This window comes from Triturus cristatus, chromosome 11, assembly GCF_964204655.1.
Source record: "Triturus cristatus chromosome 11, aTriCri1.1, whole genome shotgun sequence".
Lineage (NCBI taxonomy): Eukaryota > Metazoa > Chordata > Amphibia > Caudata > Salamandridae > Triturus > Triturus cristatus.
In genome coordinates, this window is record NC_140594.1 from 696,403,439 (window position 1) to 696,419,238 (window position 15,800).

The 15,800-nt window shown below is 39.0% G+C and overlaps 1 protein-coding gene across 1 annotated transcript in view; it reads right to left on the minus strand.

The window, feature by feature from the left end:
• Positions 1-15,800, minus strand: part of LOC146785333 (uncharacterized) — a 217,219-nt gene that overhangs the window by 184,388 nt on the left and 17,031 nt on the right. Inside the window, exon 3 of the mRNA XM_085633021.1 lies at positions 8,967-9,078. Coding sequence (XP_085489147.1) covers positions 8,967-9,078 — 112 coding nt within the window. The remainder of the gene's footprint in view (positions 1-8,966; positions 9,079-15,800) is intronic.

The following is a 15,800-nucleotide window of genomic DNA, read 5'->3' on the forward strand; positions in this document are numbered from 1 at the left end:
CTGATGACATTAATCAGAGAAGGGGAGGATAAAGAAAAATGGGAAGGCAGATGGTTGAAAAAGAAGGAAACTAAGCGAGTTCAAGTGTAGTCACCGCCTGACGTTTTTTGTGGCAGTATAGAGGACATACAAATGCTCCCTAGGAGAGAAGTACCTGGAGGAGGATATGTACATGTACCATAGAATAGACAAGATATTTTGTCATTTATGAACAATTTCCCTAAAGTGATGGAAAAGCCAGAGGAGTGGTACAGACAAATTCAACGATTTGTGAAGATTTCAAAGGTTTTGTGGATTGGTTTGAATACTTTATTTGAAATTGTGGTTCCAGACGATTTATGGGCTGAATGTAAGATTACTGTGGATTGGCCAGAGGGAGAAACAGAAAAAGAATCTAGAGCAGGTGCACCATCTCCAGAGGTAGTGAGGAAATACCAACAAGTGATAACTCACCTGAAGACTAACATTTCCCTAAAAGAGATTGAGAGGATGACTCAAGAGCTGAAAGAATCACTACATGCTTTTTTTGAAAGACTGGTACAGGTTTTAAACAGTATATTGGATCAGATTCTATTGCAGAGAGAGATGTGGGACAATTTGTTTACAAGTTTGTCATGGGTTTGAGACCTGAGATTTCTAATATGATTCAGCAGCAGATCCTTTGTTGTCAGAGTAAATTAGTTGATGAAATTTTGCATTTTGCAATATATTGTGCAGACAATATTAAGATTAGACACAAGAAACTCAAGGTAAAATTAATGATTGCACAGATAAAGGCAATGCAGAAAGGTCAGAATCAAATGGGTTTTAAAAAACACAGGACAGGTACGGATAGGTTATAATCAAGTTCTGATGATGCAGAGTGTTAATGGTTTTCAACAGAAGAATTTCCTGTAAGAAGGTGGGGGTCGTGGTAATCTTGTAGATCCTAGAACCACTATTGAGGTGACACTTCTGAAAAAGGCAAATCTATGTCATGAGTGCGGAAAGCTGGGACATTGAAGACGTAAGTGTAAGTCTGTTTTGAATAATATCGGGCATCAGAGGCAGAATGTGGATTATGCACAGTGTCAAGGGAATAACATGGAACAGACTCATAAAAGGACAGAGAATGCAGAATTCTAATGTATCACAGCAAATGCCTCAAGCTACAATGCCACAACAAATTGTTCATGTATAACGATACAACATGAATCACAATTTGTACCCAAATCAGAATATAGCACAGCAATATTTGATTGAATTGGATGACAGTGACCAGGCATCATTACCATGATGGTGCCTGAGGGGGAAGGAGGACTCAGTACTTGACACAGGTCTAGAGGTGGACCAGGGTGGTCTATATGTGGATGGATAGGTGCATGGGAATCATATCTCATTTCTTGTTCACACTGGTGCTACCCCCTCTGTGAGAACAGCGGCGGTCTCAAACCTACCCCTCTTGGAAGAAAGTATTCAAGTTGTAGGGGTTACTAATTGCAAGTTGTCTACCCCAATTTCAGAACAATTTACTGTTAAAATAGGATCTTTTGAGGATCGTCAGCAATTTGTGGTACGTTACACAAGTCCAGTGGACCTGCTTGCCTGTGACTTAGTTGCAGACTGAATTGCTCAATCGATTGCACACCCAGAGGACTTGAATTCCATATGAATGATGAGGATGTTGTTTTCAAACTTGCCCATCAGAAATCAGATGTGGGGATGTATACTCTCCTGGCGTGTTCAGATTGGCCTGAAGAATTGTGAGACACTGCCCTACCTGAAGTCTGGGATTTCATAGGTAAAGATATCTGATTAAACAAAGGTGTTGACCCATTTGAATCACAAACTGAATGCAGAGTTTCCAGAAATCCCTCAATACTGTTTGTCTCCAGAAACCATTGCCATGATTACTCCTGTGATTAACTCAATAATTGAGCAGGGGATTCTGAAAGAGATAATGGGAAGCCTGTGTAACTCTCCCTTTGTGGGCTTGCAGAAGCGGAATGGCAAATATTGCATTGTGCATGATTTGCGCAAGGTGAATGCCATTATTGCTTCATGTTGTCTTGTGGTACTGAATCTAGCTGTGAATTTATTTCAGATTCCATGTGAGGCCAAATGGTTTTCAGTCATTGACTTGTACCAGGTCTTCTTCTCGATTCCATTACATGAAGATAGCCAATTTTATACGCTCTCCATTTCGGCATTCGGGTTTTGCCATGGTACCGACTCCCACAGCGGTATACGCAAAGCGCCTCAATCCTTATTCAGATACTCAAAAAGAATTTTGAATCTCTAAAAATGCTGAATCACACAGTGTTAGTCCAATATATTGCTGACATATTGGTGGCATCAAATACGAGCGAAGATTGCAGCATTGACACTATTGCCTTGCTGAACCATTTTGCAGAAAATGGACATGAAGTATCTCCGACCAAGGTACAATTTTGCAAAACTGACGTCCTGTACTTAGGACATCACATTAATAAAGGAGCGAGGAAAGTTTTGCAGGAAAGAATCTCAGCAATTCTGATTATGAATTCTCCAGCTACCCAAAAGGAAGCTTGCATGTTCTTATGAATGGTAGGCTATTGCAGGCAGTGGATTCAAAAATTTTCCTTGACAGCAAAACCTCTTCAGAGGTTGACACACAAAGACATGTCAAATCTGGTACCCTTGGATGACAATTGCATGACTGCCTCCACAGAGCTGCCAGAATGCCTTTACTGGGGTCCAGCTTTGGGAATGCCTGATTATATTAAATGCTTTGTGTCATTCTGTAGTGTGACAGAAGGTTATGCTCTTTCAGTGTTAACACAAATGCATGGAGGCAACTGTTGCCTACTTTTCAGCTACCCTTGACCCTGCTGCGGCTGCTTTGCCTGGATGTCTGAAAGCGATTGCATCTAAATGCGTGAGTCTTAAGCTGTGTGATAGTATTGTTATAGGTCACCCACGGACAGTATTTGTGCAGCATTTAGTGGAGATACTGTTGACTTGTACCTGAACACCGTATCTGACCAATAGTCGTTTGATGAAGCAAATTATGTTGGGTGTAGAGAATGTGACTCTGAAGAGATGTATAGTGTTGAATCCAGCTACCTTGATGCCATTGACTGGAAATGAGAACGTGGCTGATGAAGCTGAGCATGATTGCTTGGATGTGACTGAGTTGTGTATGAAGCCACACCCTGATATCTCTGATGAGCCACTACCTGAATCTGATTATTCATTGTTTGTTGACAATTCCTGTTTGAGAGACAATGAAGGCAATCTAAATACTAATATGCTGTTTGTACAGTTGGAGGTGTTGTGGAAGCTTCATGGTTACAAGGAGTGTTTTCTGTGCAAGCTGCAGAACTCACAGCTCTGACATGAGCATGTAACATTTCAGAACAGCTCTGAGTTACAATCTACACTGATGTAGGACCATGGGCAATTGTGGTCACAGCGTGGGTTCATGATGTTCTCTAATTCACCCATTAGAAATGGGGAGTGCGTGAGGAGCCTTTTGCAGTCTATACATTTGCCTGTCCAAATTGCTGTTGTGAAATGTGTTGCTCATTGACAAGGTTCGGACTATGTTACTATGCAGCTGAAATGGCAGGATATTATTCTTTGAATGTGCACCAATCTAATGAAGAGATCTTGAAAAACACAGCTGTTGTCACAGATTGTACTTTGATGGTGTCAGCTTTAGACACTTGGGAGGAAGTTACAAGATGAGGTGACAGAAGCAGAAAGGCAGGGTTGGATGCGAGCAGGCTGTGCCAAGAGGGAAGATGATGTATGGATTTACATTGATGGCAGACCAGTATTGCCTGATAGCTTATTGTCACCAATTGCAAGGCACTACATGGCCCTGTATATGTTGGGAGAGATGCGATTATGTGCCTTTTCCAACAGGTGTGGTATAATCCCAGATTTGAAGCAACTGCAGAGTCGCTGAGCCATCGTTGTGTAATATGCCAGCAACAAAATCCAGTTAAAAAAGCACAAGTATTCATAAGTCACATTGGTAAATCTGCAGGTCCTTTCAGCTGTATGAAAATAAACTTCATAGAGATGCCTATATGCAATGGTTTAAGATATGTTTTGGTCAATGTGTGCATTTTCTCAAAATGGGTTGAAGCTTATCCTACTTGTAGGAATGATAGTTTCACTGTGGCCAAATTGCTGTTACAGGAGCTGATTCTGAAATTCGGAATTCCGGCTTCTCTTGAGTTAGACTGTGAAACTCATTTTAACAGGAGTAAAGACTTAGAAGGTTACATTAAAACATTTCTGACTCCAGTCTAGAAGACTGGTTGGGAAATTTAGGAAATGGATTGCTGATTTCCATTTTGAGACTTGTAGTAGCAAACTCTTTGTGCATAATGCTGCTGATATTACCAATTAAATGTTGTAAAAAGGACCAGAGCTGATCTTGAATTGGAGGATAAAGAAATCAAATTTTATGATGACTTATAAGCTGTAGAAGAGAGTAGAAGAAAGAGGTTAAAGACAGCAAACCCATCATCTGTGATAAGGCCTGATGTGATAGTTAAGATGATGGCTTGATTCACCATCAGAAGGGGGACTGATGCAGCATAAATTAATAAACATAATACACGATACAGTTAGTGATCGAATAGACAAAAAGCCCAATGTGTGCTTTACACATGTTAGAGGTCCTGACACATGAACTTGAGTCAAGTGCAGTAGAAGCACTGTAAAAGCATGCTGTAAAACGTGAATTTGATTATTTCATACATCAAGTAATAGTAATACATATAAACTAAGTAGCACTAATGAATTTCTAATGCATATGTTGCTTATTAACATATACTAGTTAGATTTATAATGTTAAATGAAAGTGACCTAGTGAATTTTGATGCTTTCTTTCAGAGTACGCCATTTAGAAAAGTCGGTGCAAAATGTGTAGAAATGAAGAACAAGTCTGAAACTTCGCAGAGAAATATTAGAGATTCTAAAGTTTACGAAAAGATAAAAGCTATTTTTATTAAATGATTTTTAAAAAACATGCACTTATATAAATGTTGTGAAAAATTGTGGCAGTAGGGTATTTCTAATGTTAGCTATTTATATGTAATAATGAGTTGTGAAGTTCTGTATATTCTTTATTTCAATTGATTTTAATTTTGTAATATTGATGTTGGGGCAGAGTTTCATTCAAATGTGTGATGCTAATTTAAAGGCATTTTCATAATGTTTTTACTAGTGCTGAATTTTTGCCCAGATTTAATACAATGGGTCATATTTTACAAGTGATATGTTGCTTATTTATTCTGTACATGTGTACACCCTGACATTCTAGAATGTTTCTTAAATGTGCACAGCAAAATATTCCAGTGTGAACATAATTTTAGCTAATGCTATGGACAGTACACTTTGTATCTTCTCCTATTGATATTAGGCCTGTGAAGACTTTCAATTTTCTGTTTCTCATGACTACCATGGGAAACCATCTCTATGCTACAAGTGTCCTAGGTGACACTATGAGAACAGGGACATGTGATAGTCTGTCAATGATGGTGTGATGCCACCTCATTGGGTAATCATAAAGACTCTTTATAAGAAGAAACCCCAAAGGAGGGGCGCCGTCATTGATTTTAGCTTCTTGACGGATTGCCATTCCGATTTTTCTGGCTTTTTTCTACTTGGCGAGAGAAGGCTATGCTTATCTATTTTTGTTGAGTTACAAGAACAATCTCCATACTTTTGGACTACCTTGCTGATGCTACAGTCAGTAGCTGATGGACTGAATTTTCTTTGCTGAACCAATTTCAATTGTTTCCATTTCTTTATTCATATGCTTATGCTAATGGACTTTCCCTTAAAAGATTGGAAATTTGATCCCTTTCCCGTTCTTCATAGGAGTTGAGCTGTTAGACAGCAAACTATCCTTCTGCCTTAAAGGTGGTAGGACTCTGTAACTCTGTAGTTGGTTTTGATTCATAACCGTCATAAAAGGCCTGATTAAATGTTTGATATTGTAATAAAAGCTGTGATATTCTTAACTAAACTTCTTAGGATTTTGTTTGTGGCAATGACTTTGAATCTTTAGTATAATAACCAAATTAACCTAATTATCTGGCTGAGGCTGTTATTGAGTCCTGTTGGTTCTTTTATGCAAATGGTGCTGTTACTAATGATGAGGTTGAGAGTGGTGTACTTAAATTTGATGTCAAATTTTTGAGTTGGCTGTCAATTAATGGTCCGCATTGGACAGGTAATGTGGAATTTCGTCACCCTAATCCCCATCCCTCCTATAGGTGGAGAAAGATTCATCAGAGGATCATTGCCTCTGTTGTAAATGGAAGTCTGGCAGATTGTCTGACAGTAAAGGGCCCAGTACAGTTAGAGTAGTAGGGAGAGAAGAAATATAATAACATTTTTCAACACGCTTTACGCTGCAACACCGTCGTAGGTTTATTTTGCTTAACGAGCCGTAAAACATTGGCGCCACTAGCATCATGGTATCTAACAAATACAAGTTTTAAAACACTTCTAAAACCAAAACACAAATATATATAATATATATCATTTTTAAATATTTCGGTTCCCTGGACTATGGATTGTTAGTCAATTTACACTTCATACTCAATACAACACTTATTTGTTGAGTTGGGTTTTGTATACCTTTTTGTTCAATTTTTGTCTATAAAAATCTGGTTGAATTTCAATGACTAATAAAATGAGATAATCCCCAATTCACAATAAAAGCTTGGGAATTTTAGCATGTTTACTTCTAAATGATGTTTGGGTATTTCTACTCATCTTTCTTTCACTGAGTCTGCTTTTAATTGATTTTGGCACAGCTCAAAAAATAAATATACCCTGATAGATAAATCTTAGAAATAGGCCATAAAAGCTATTTTCACCAACAAATTGTGTTATCACCACTATTCTTTATACTGATTAAGTTATTTTACTTTAGTCCACTCAGAGCCACATATGTTCTTTCCTGGTCGGAATGCAAATAAACCAAACAATCCTTAAACCTGAGTCCATATATTTATTGTAGCACCATGAAGAGAATCCATTGTCAAATTGATTTTTAAAATGTGCCTCATCAGAGTTGAGGTTCAGCTTTTATTGGATCAAATCTACATGTTAGGATGTTAAATATAACAATGTTTCTGAAACGTTTTGGAATTCCCATGGCTCTTTAACTGGGCGTATGTTGGTACCCATGTTCTTGGCTCTTTTCAGAAAGACATTTGAGCAGGCCATATGTTAACTGATGAGTATGACAGTTTGACACTATACTTTGTGTCAAGTTGGCTATAAATGCAGAGAGCATTGTGCTTTCAATAGAAAGCCTCAACACCATTTGATGTATTAGGAAGTTCATCCTGAATTTCACTGAATCATACATTTAAACTGAATACCCTAAACACTCAAATGATCGTCTGTATTACTGATTTTTTTTTTAACATCAATGTTTTATTAACATGGAGCCTTGTCCTTTCAAGTAAATCCAACTTGGATATTATAACTAAATCTATTCTCCAGTCTAGTGCAGTATGATAATCTTTCTTAAATCCCTAATAAACTGGAAGCACAAACATGCTTAAAACAGCCATTCTTCTAAACCATTTAGGGTTTTGCTTTCATTTGATCACATTAATCACTTGAAAGCTAATTTAAGATTTAAATGGATCTACAAAAGGGCCTTTGAAGACAATAGTTGTTATTACAAAGAGGTGGCTCGGTGTTAAGAAATATTATGTTTTATAGCTTTTCCACATTTATTGATTCTTTGAACATGCTATTCATACAGACCCTAATGCCATCCTATTCTCTCCCAGATGTTGAGTGTATCAAAATGCAATTTTTTATCTATACCTATTGATCATTCACAGACCGAAATGGAGATGTCAGTTTATGTTTTTAGATTCCTAAACTACCGCCCCACATCAAGTGATGGCAAAATAGGCAACCTTTCTGATATTCTCGCAGATACTTATATGACTAACCAAAGACCAACTTAGCTTCTAATCAGCATAGCATGAGGAGGAATGGAGAAATGTCCTTTCCCTTGAATGGTTGCCACATACATATTGGATACTCGTGTTTTGTAGTTGTATTGCTTTTTAGAAACGGTGAATAACATGTATTCCTATTTCTAAGTACTATCACATCTTGGAAAAATAAGTTGGAGTGGAAAATGTAAACAAATTAATCATAACTATTTTATTTACAATATGTGGATGTCTCATTAATGTCAAATGTAAATAATTCATCATTATAACATTATATGTAGCTCTGTAGTCTGCCATATTGGGAAGCATCAGATATTAAGGCCTGCTCTAGCATAATAGGCCCCAGAGAAAGGGAAGCGCCTATAGAAATGCTATAATGGTCCCAATTCCATCAGGCTGTTGGTAAAGGGTTTCCAAGGGTAGAGCGAGTGGGTCATCATGTATGAAACCATGATAGCCCACTGACTCTCAATTCAGCAGGTGGACCATTTGTTTGGCTGACAGAGTACCCCACAGCATGTGGCCTCACAGCTCACATCTGTCTGACAGTGAATATCTTCATAAATTTAGGAGGTGATTTCAAGAGAATTGCATGAACCTAAAAATATTGGTTAACAAAAATGCTAAAAGAAGATGCAGTCAAAGATTGATATTTATTTGGCCAGTTCAGATGGATAGACTTAATACAGAAAAATGACAAACAAGTTGTTTAGATAGCATATGGAGAATTACAGTGATTAGAGAAACAGCCATATATTTCAGTATAGGTATTGTATCAAAGAGGAAAAAGACACATGAAAGGAGGCACACACAGCCAGCTGCACAATACCCTACATCAATGATTCTAGAGAGTACAGTAGCTAAATGTTGATATCTTTAGGATCCTGAAGGGCTCCTTTTGATCTGTAACATCAACAAGTTTTAAGACACAGGACCCGTAACATCTCCTTATATTCTTGTTAAAATATGCCTAAGCACTTGGTCCCTAGTCCCTACCTATATGATGACAAATCCATATCCATATAGCACGGACTTTTTCAAGGTCAGTATGAGCTTCCAAGAGCAGCATTTTCACCAGATCCTCCGGTTCATTGCTCTTCACATCTACCTGTAAAAAAGAGTGAGAAGAATAATGTTGTATCTGTTTGAGGATAATAAATCTCAAGAAAGGCTATCACTACTTTTCAACAATCCAAGTGGAGTCACATGAATTTAGGGATATTTGATATCAGTTAGTTAAACAAAAAAGAAAAAGAGGGTGTATATCTAGCTCTATATCGATCTCTCTCCACACATATATATATTCACTGAAAAAAACGTAGTTTTCACACATGTTAGTAAAACACCAATGAAATTCCCCCGTTATAGTTAGTTCAGCTAACTATAACTCGCGCGCCCGCAATCCACTGCTGATGACGTCACATATTACATCACTCATGACATGGTCAGTGACATCACTCATGACATCACTGATGACATCTCAAATAACATCACTGATTTGCAAGGTTTTTTAAATGCTAATTCCTAACTATAACGTGTGTGAAACCTATGGTTTTTTTAGTGAATTTGTAAGGTTTTTTAAATGCTAATTCCTAACTATAACGTGTGTGAAACCTATGGTTTTTTAAGTGAATTTGCAAGGTTTTTTAAATGCTAATTTATGAATGTATTATATTTTTTAAATATTTATTTTACAATAAGCTACCTATATATATAGTTATAGATTAACTTTATCCTGTAATATGGAATGGCTCAGTTTTTTTAAAAAATTTGGATAGAGTTGAACAGCATAGTTAATATCTTCTATAAACTTATAAACACTTGTAAACATTTTTTTAAGGGTTTTTGTCCGTGCGCACACGGGGCACGCATGTGTACGTACTCCGTGTGCGCATGCGTACGTGCTCCACGTGCGCATGCATACGTCGTGCGTGCTCTGTGCGCGCGTGCTCCGTGCGCGTACGCGCATGCGCGCTTGCTCCGTAAAGGGCGCGCATGGCAAGTCATGTGATTAAGAAACAACACTTTTAATTGGTTTATAGTAGTTTCAGTTCCAGAAACTTCCAACACCACACCCACTCCCCTCATTATTACTTCTGATTCCCTGGGAGAAGGAGCTGAGCAGCTTTTCCAGTACTCCAGTACTTGAGAATAGACGAGCAGCAGTCATCTTCTGGGAGTGAGCAGGAGACCCTTGTGAGACAGAGGAAACAGAAATACTCTTTTATATGGCAATTTTTTACATTTCCAGACGGGCAGAAGAAGGTGAATGCTCCAAAAGTCACCTGCACTCTTTGTGATTGTGTCTTATCAAGAGGAGATCCTAAAAAGAAATACTCTTTTAGTATCTTCACTATGATCAGGCACGTTAGAGATGTACATCATGTGGCTTATGCTCGAGCTGCTAGAGAAAACTCTCCAGCAGCTCAACCGAGCACATCCGCAGCAGCTCAGCCGAGCACATCATCGGCAGCTCAGCCGAGCACTTCATCTGCGGTGGCAGCTTCACCTGCTTCAGTTCCTCTGGATATACACCCTCTGTTTAAGAGGGTGCATCTACAGTGCAATGCGTGCAATGCTCTTCTCTCTTATGCGGACACCAGCATTCCCCTAATAGAGAGCAAGATACAGCAGCACACGTGCGGCACCCTGTATTTTTTGCCATGTTTTTTTTTCCTCAGTCCCTCAATTAACACAACGGCTCTTTTTAGAGCCACCTAACATCTAAACACATAAATTTGATTTTTAATTCTATTTTTTTTATGATTCCGCCGTGCGCGCACCTCGCGATGGTGCGCGTATGGTGCGCGCACCGTGCGCGCACCCTGCAATTTTTATTAAAAAAAAAAAGTTTTTTCACCCTTCATGGTCCTTCAGGGACACCCTGACAAAAGCTAGGGGGTCAGGAACTTTGTACCCTGCCCCCTTTGCACGTTCTCCACCTTTCTTTTTCACTGTCACACACAAAATGGCGGTCGACACTTCCTGATTTTGACCGATTCGAATGTTGACTGACATGAATCCACCAATCAGAATTACGCTCGCACACGGCACCTTGCGCGCACGGTGCACGCACGGTGTGCGGCTATAGATATGTAGGTGCTTTTAACCGCAATTTTCTCAGGAACTACTGAACAGATTGACACCATATATGCAAAAGGCACATCCCTGACCTGAGGACTACCTCTTTGCCAAATTTCAAGTAATTCTGTTCAGCCGTTCGGGCTGTACCTTCGACTAAAGGTCCTATGGGAAAATGCATGGGGAAAACGCGTTTTGGGACCCCCCTTTTTTCTCGGCCCCCGCTTGACGAATCACCCCGAGACTTTCAAGGTAGGAGCTGAGCTGAGAGCCCCATTAGTTTTGAAAATTTCGCGAGGATTCGTCAACCGGCGCCAAAGTTATTCAAAATAGAATTGTGAGATTTCCTATGGAAACTCGGTCCTAACTATAACTATCTACTGGCGACCGCCAGTAGATAATATATATTTTTTTTTACCCAAAAATAGGTTTAACCACTGTGAGCCCTTCATGGAAATTCCACCTGCTATCTGTCAATCAGGGGCCAAGAAAAAAGGGGGTGGTCCCAAAATGCTGATTTCCCTTGTTAATTCCCATAGCAAGCTTTGCTCTCTGATACAGAAAAAAAAAACAGCAGAACACATAGAATTATACCATATTTTACAAAAGGTTATAACTGTACTCAGAAAGTATGCTTTTTGTGATTTGGTGTAAGTCCATTCAGTCATTTTTGAGAAATTTGTGTTTAAAGAGGTACTTGTGTTTGGTTAGTAGTTTGATATATCTCGAACATCGGTCCTGCTGGAGTCCCATAGTACCAACATTTAAAAAAAATATTGGCAGAAAGAGCTTTTTCTCCCACAGTACCACAATTCCAAATGTTCTGATTGGCTGGCATCGATTGAGAAGAAAATATTGCTACTGCCAAGACAGTACTCAAGAACTTGATCCTAAGACTGAAAAATGTTTGGGAATAGAATATAAGGGAACATCATGACCACCAGGCACTTGTGGGGGCGAGCCAGAGAGGCCCCCTTTCCCAGGGCCACAGTAAAACATATGCATCTGTGTCATGAGTACTGCTGTACTCCCACAGGATTCAGTACACAGTACAGCGGTATCATGGGGTGGAAGCTTGCATGGTGGGTATACAGTAGTACCTGGACACCTGAAAACAGTTAGTAAAAAACATATGGGATAGGGGCTTGCAAGTGATTTAGCATCTGCAGGGGTTGGGCATGGCACCTGGCTAGAGCCCAGGTCCTTCAGCAACCCGCCCTCTGTGCACCGCCAAAGCCTTTGCTCAGCAGGGGAGCTAGCCGCTTCTGCAGAGTTGGGCGTAGGATCTGGCCACTGGCCAGGCCTTGATGCCAACCACCCCACTGTGCATGGCTAACAGCTCTGTGCCGCAGAAGAGCTGGATGAATATGATTACAAATTATGTCATTTAACATGTCATGAGTGATGTGATATGTGAGGTCATGAGCAGTGCATGGTGGAGCTTCAAGTTCTTGTTAGCTCTGTAAACTATAACTTGTGAATTTCATTGTTTATTTTATTTATAAACATTAGTTTTATATCAATTCAACACCTCAGTATAAAATCATTTTCACCTTTGTTTCTTTCAGTGATTTTCTTTTTTAATTTAACACAAGCTAAGTTCTTATTAACATACCTATCTATAACATCACTTTAACCATGTATCTCCAAGCAAGTCTGCATAGGTTTTAGCCACACTAGACATAACTGACAAGGCAACAACTATATACAAAATTTACCACAATTTGTACTATTAAAATGCCATGTATTGACTGCTTCGAGATACATGGTTTATGATCCTCAGAAGAATAAATGTATATATGAACATAAACCCTACTTAAGAATGGCCGCTGTGTTACTTTTGCTAATAAGAGTATGCTGTTTTGAACCATCATGTGGTCTTTTGGAGCAATATTGATTAGATATAGCCCACTGAGGGATGTCTGAAAAAGTTCATGCTATCCGCACAGGATAGTTACATTCATAATTTCCTGTTCAATTGTCAATCAATGTTATTATTTGTTGACACGCAATTGGCACAGATTTTGTTTACATATTATTATGGTGGTGCATACTAAATACAAATCACTTTGCATTATTCTTGAATTTTAATGATATACAAACTGCATGCCAAAGTATGTTTACTGGTAATACTAAATGCAGATCACTTTCACATTATTCTTGCATTTTTAATGATATACAGAATGTATACCAAAGAATGTTTACCTGTAATACCTATTAATTGCGGGGTTTACAGTTCGATTACAAAATGTCTGTCATGATAATATGAGATGCAAATAGCCATGTTAGACCCCTTTTCTATGTGTGTGTGCAGCTGGCCCTTGATTCCGAACCTTTAGATAGATGTAAGGCGGCAGCAACCACCCACCTTTGAACAAGGGGACTTGCTAGCCGAAACACGTTGGTTGCTGTTTGCGCCTTCCAGGCACTCTCTGTGGTGATTTACAGAAATAAACATAGTGCAAATATTTAGAGTGCGCTACTTTAATTTAAGCACACACACACACACACACACACACATATATATATATATATATATATATATATATATATATATATATATATATATAACCTACTGGCGGTCGCCAGTAGGTAGTTATAGTTAGGACCGTGTTTCCATAGGAAATCTCAAAATTCTATTTTGAATAACTTTGGCGCCGGTTGACGAATCCTCGCAAAATTTTCAAAACTAATGGGGCGCTCTGCTCAGCTCCTACCCTGAAAGTCTCGGGGGGATTCGTCAAGCGGGGGCTGAGAAAAAAGGGGGGTCCCAAAACGCGTTTTCCCCATGCATTTTTCCATAGGGACTTTAGTCGCAGCTACAGCCCGAACGGCTGAACAGAATTATGAGAAATTTGGCAGAGAGGTAGCCATAAGGTCCATGAAGTGCCTTTTGCAGGTTTGGTGTAAATCTGTTCAGTATTTCCTGAGAAATTAGCATTTAAATCAATATATATATCTGTACACGCGTACCGTGCGCGCACTGAGCAAGTCCTGTGCGCGCACCTTGCCGATCGCGAGCGCACTTCTGATTGGTTCTTAGATGTCAGTAAACATTCAAATCTGTGGAAATCAGGAAGCGGCGGCCGCCATTTTGTCTCTCGCATAAAGAGGGGGTGATAAACAAAGGGGGAGAACTTGAAAAGGGGGCAGAGTGGGGAGATATTGACCCACTAGGCATTGTAAGGGGGTCACAGTAGGACCTTGTAGGGCAAAAAAAAGATTTATATTTTGAAAAAAAATATCGCCGAGTGCGCGCACCCAGCGCGCACCCGAAAAAAACCTTTTAAAAAAAAAAAAAAAAAATTGCATTTAAGTGTTTAGATATAAGGTGGCTCTAAAAAGAGCCCTTGTGTTTATTGTGTGTTTTTCGGTACCTACAAGTAAGTACCGATGCAGAGTCTAAAGTTCAAGAGGAAGACTCTGTTGCCTTCATCAGTGAAGTGTACACCATCTCCTCTATAAATGTCTTGCATGTTGTAATGCAAGTTGTTGTGGTATATAGAACCCATACCATAGTCTCTGAGGAAAGCAGAAATAGATTTGTTGACGTGCTTCCTTGCTTTGTCAATCTGCGGACAAAATTGGTTGGACCAATTCCACTTTTGCCTTTGGCATATGTTAGAATATACGAAGGCAGATTGAGGAAAAAGCGACATCAATTGCACAAAGGTGTCCTTAATAAGCATTTCCAGACCTACCCCAGTTAAAGTGCCTAGGTTATTTCCACCACAGTGCACAATAATAAGGTTAGGCAGTGGGAGATGTAGAAAGGTTTTCACCAAAGGCATTAATTGGTGCCACTTTAACCCTCTCTGACCAATCCATTTAATGTCTACATTTGGCAAAGCAAGGTCTCTCACCATACCTCTTTTTTCTGCATACTTTTCACTCCAGAAGACATAGCTGTGACCTACAATCCACACTGTGAACATCTTCCAAGGAGATCTGGATGCACTCAGGAGGTGTCTTTCAGTAGAAAGGCAATATGAAATGAAAGATAGTTGTAAAATGGAGGCTTACATGCTTTTTTTTTTAATAAAAAGAACTCATTGGCTGTTTCAAACCATTCTGCACTAAAAACTAGGCTGTATGTTTACATTTTAAAAAGCATGTTTTGTATTGGTTGAGAAAAATGTGTGAACAAAGAACATTACTATGGATTGGCTGGTAGGTTTGAAAAGTCAAGCAGTCTTGCTGTTTGAAAATGAAACATTGTCTGCTGAACTTCTGACCTCTCTGCTCACACCTGTGTTCCATGACCTGTTGCTATGGTAGCAGGCAGAAGTCAAGTTGGGGGAAGGGTACATTTGGAAAGGGGTTGAAGTTTTCAACCAATAGAAATGTGTGATTTCATTTGAAAAAATGTGGGAAGCACAGAGATTTGAAATTAACATGTATATGTGTGAAAAAAGAGAGGGGAACTGTGCCATTAACTGGTTCTGCTGAGAGGAGAGAGGTGTTCAGCTCAGAGATTCTGGTCTGATAAACTGGTGTGTGACTGCCACATTTCTTTCACAACTAACTAATTTTAAAGGTGAGTTATGAGTTTGAGAGGGGGTGTTTGTGGTTAATTTAGATATAAAAAAAGAATTGTGATTATTTGTTTAAAGTTTAAAGATATTTAACTGTTTTGAATATGTAAAATATTATGCAGTATGTTTTCAGCCTAAGTTAATGTGTACTGGTAATCATGAGGAATACTGTTTTGTGCCTACCATCAAACCATGAGTCTGTGTGCAGAGAAGA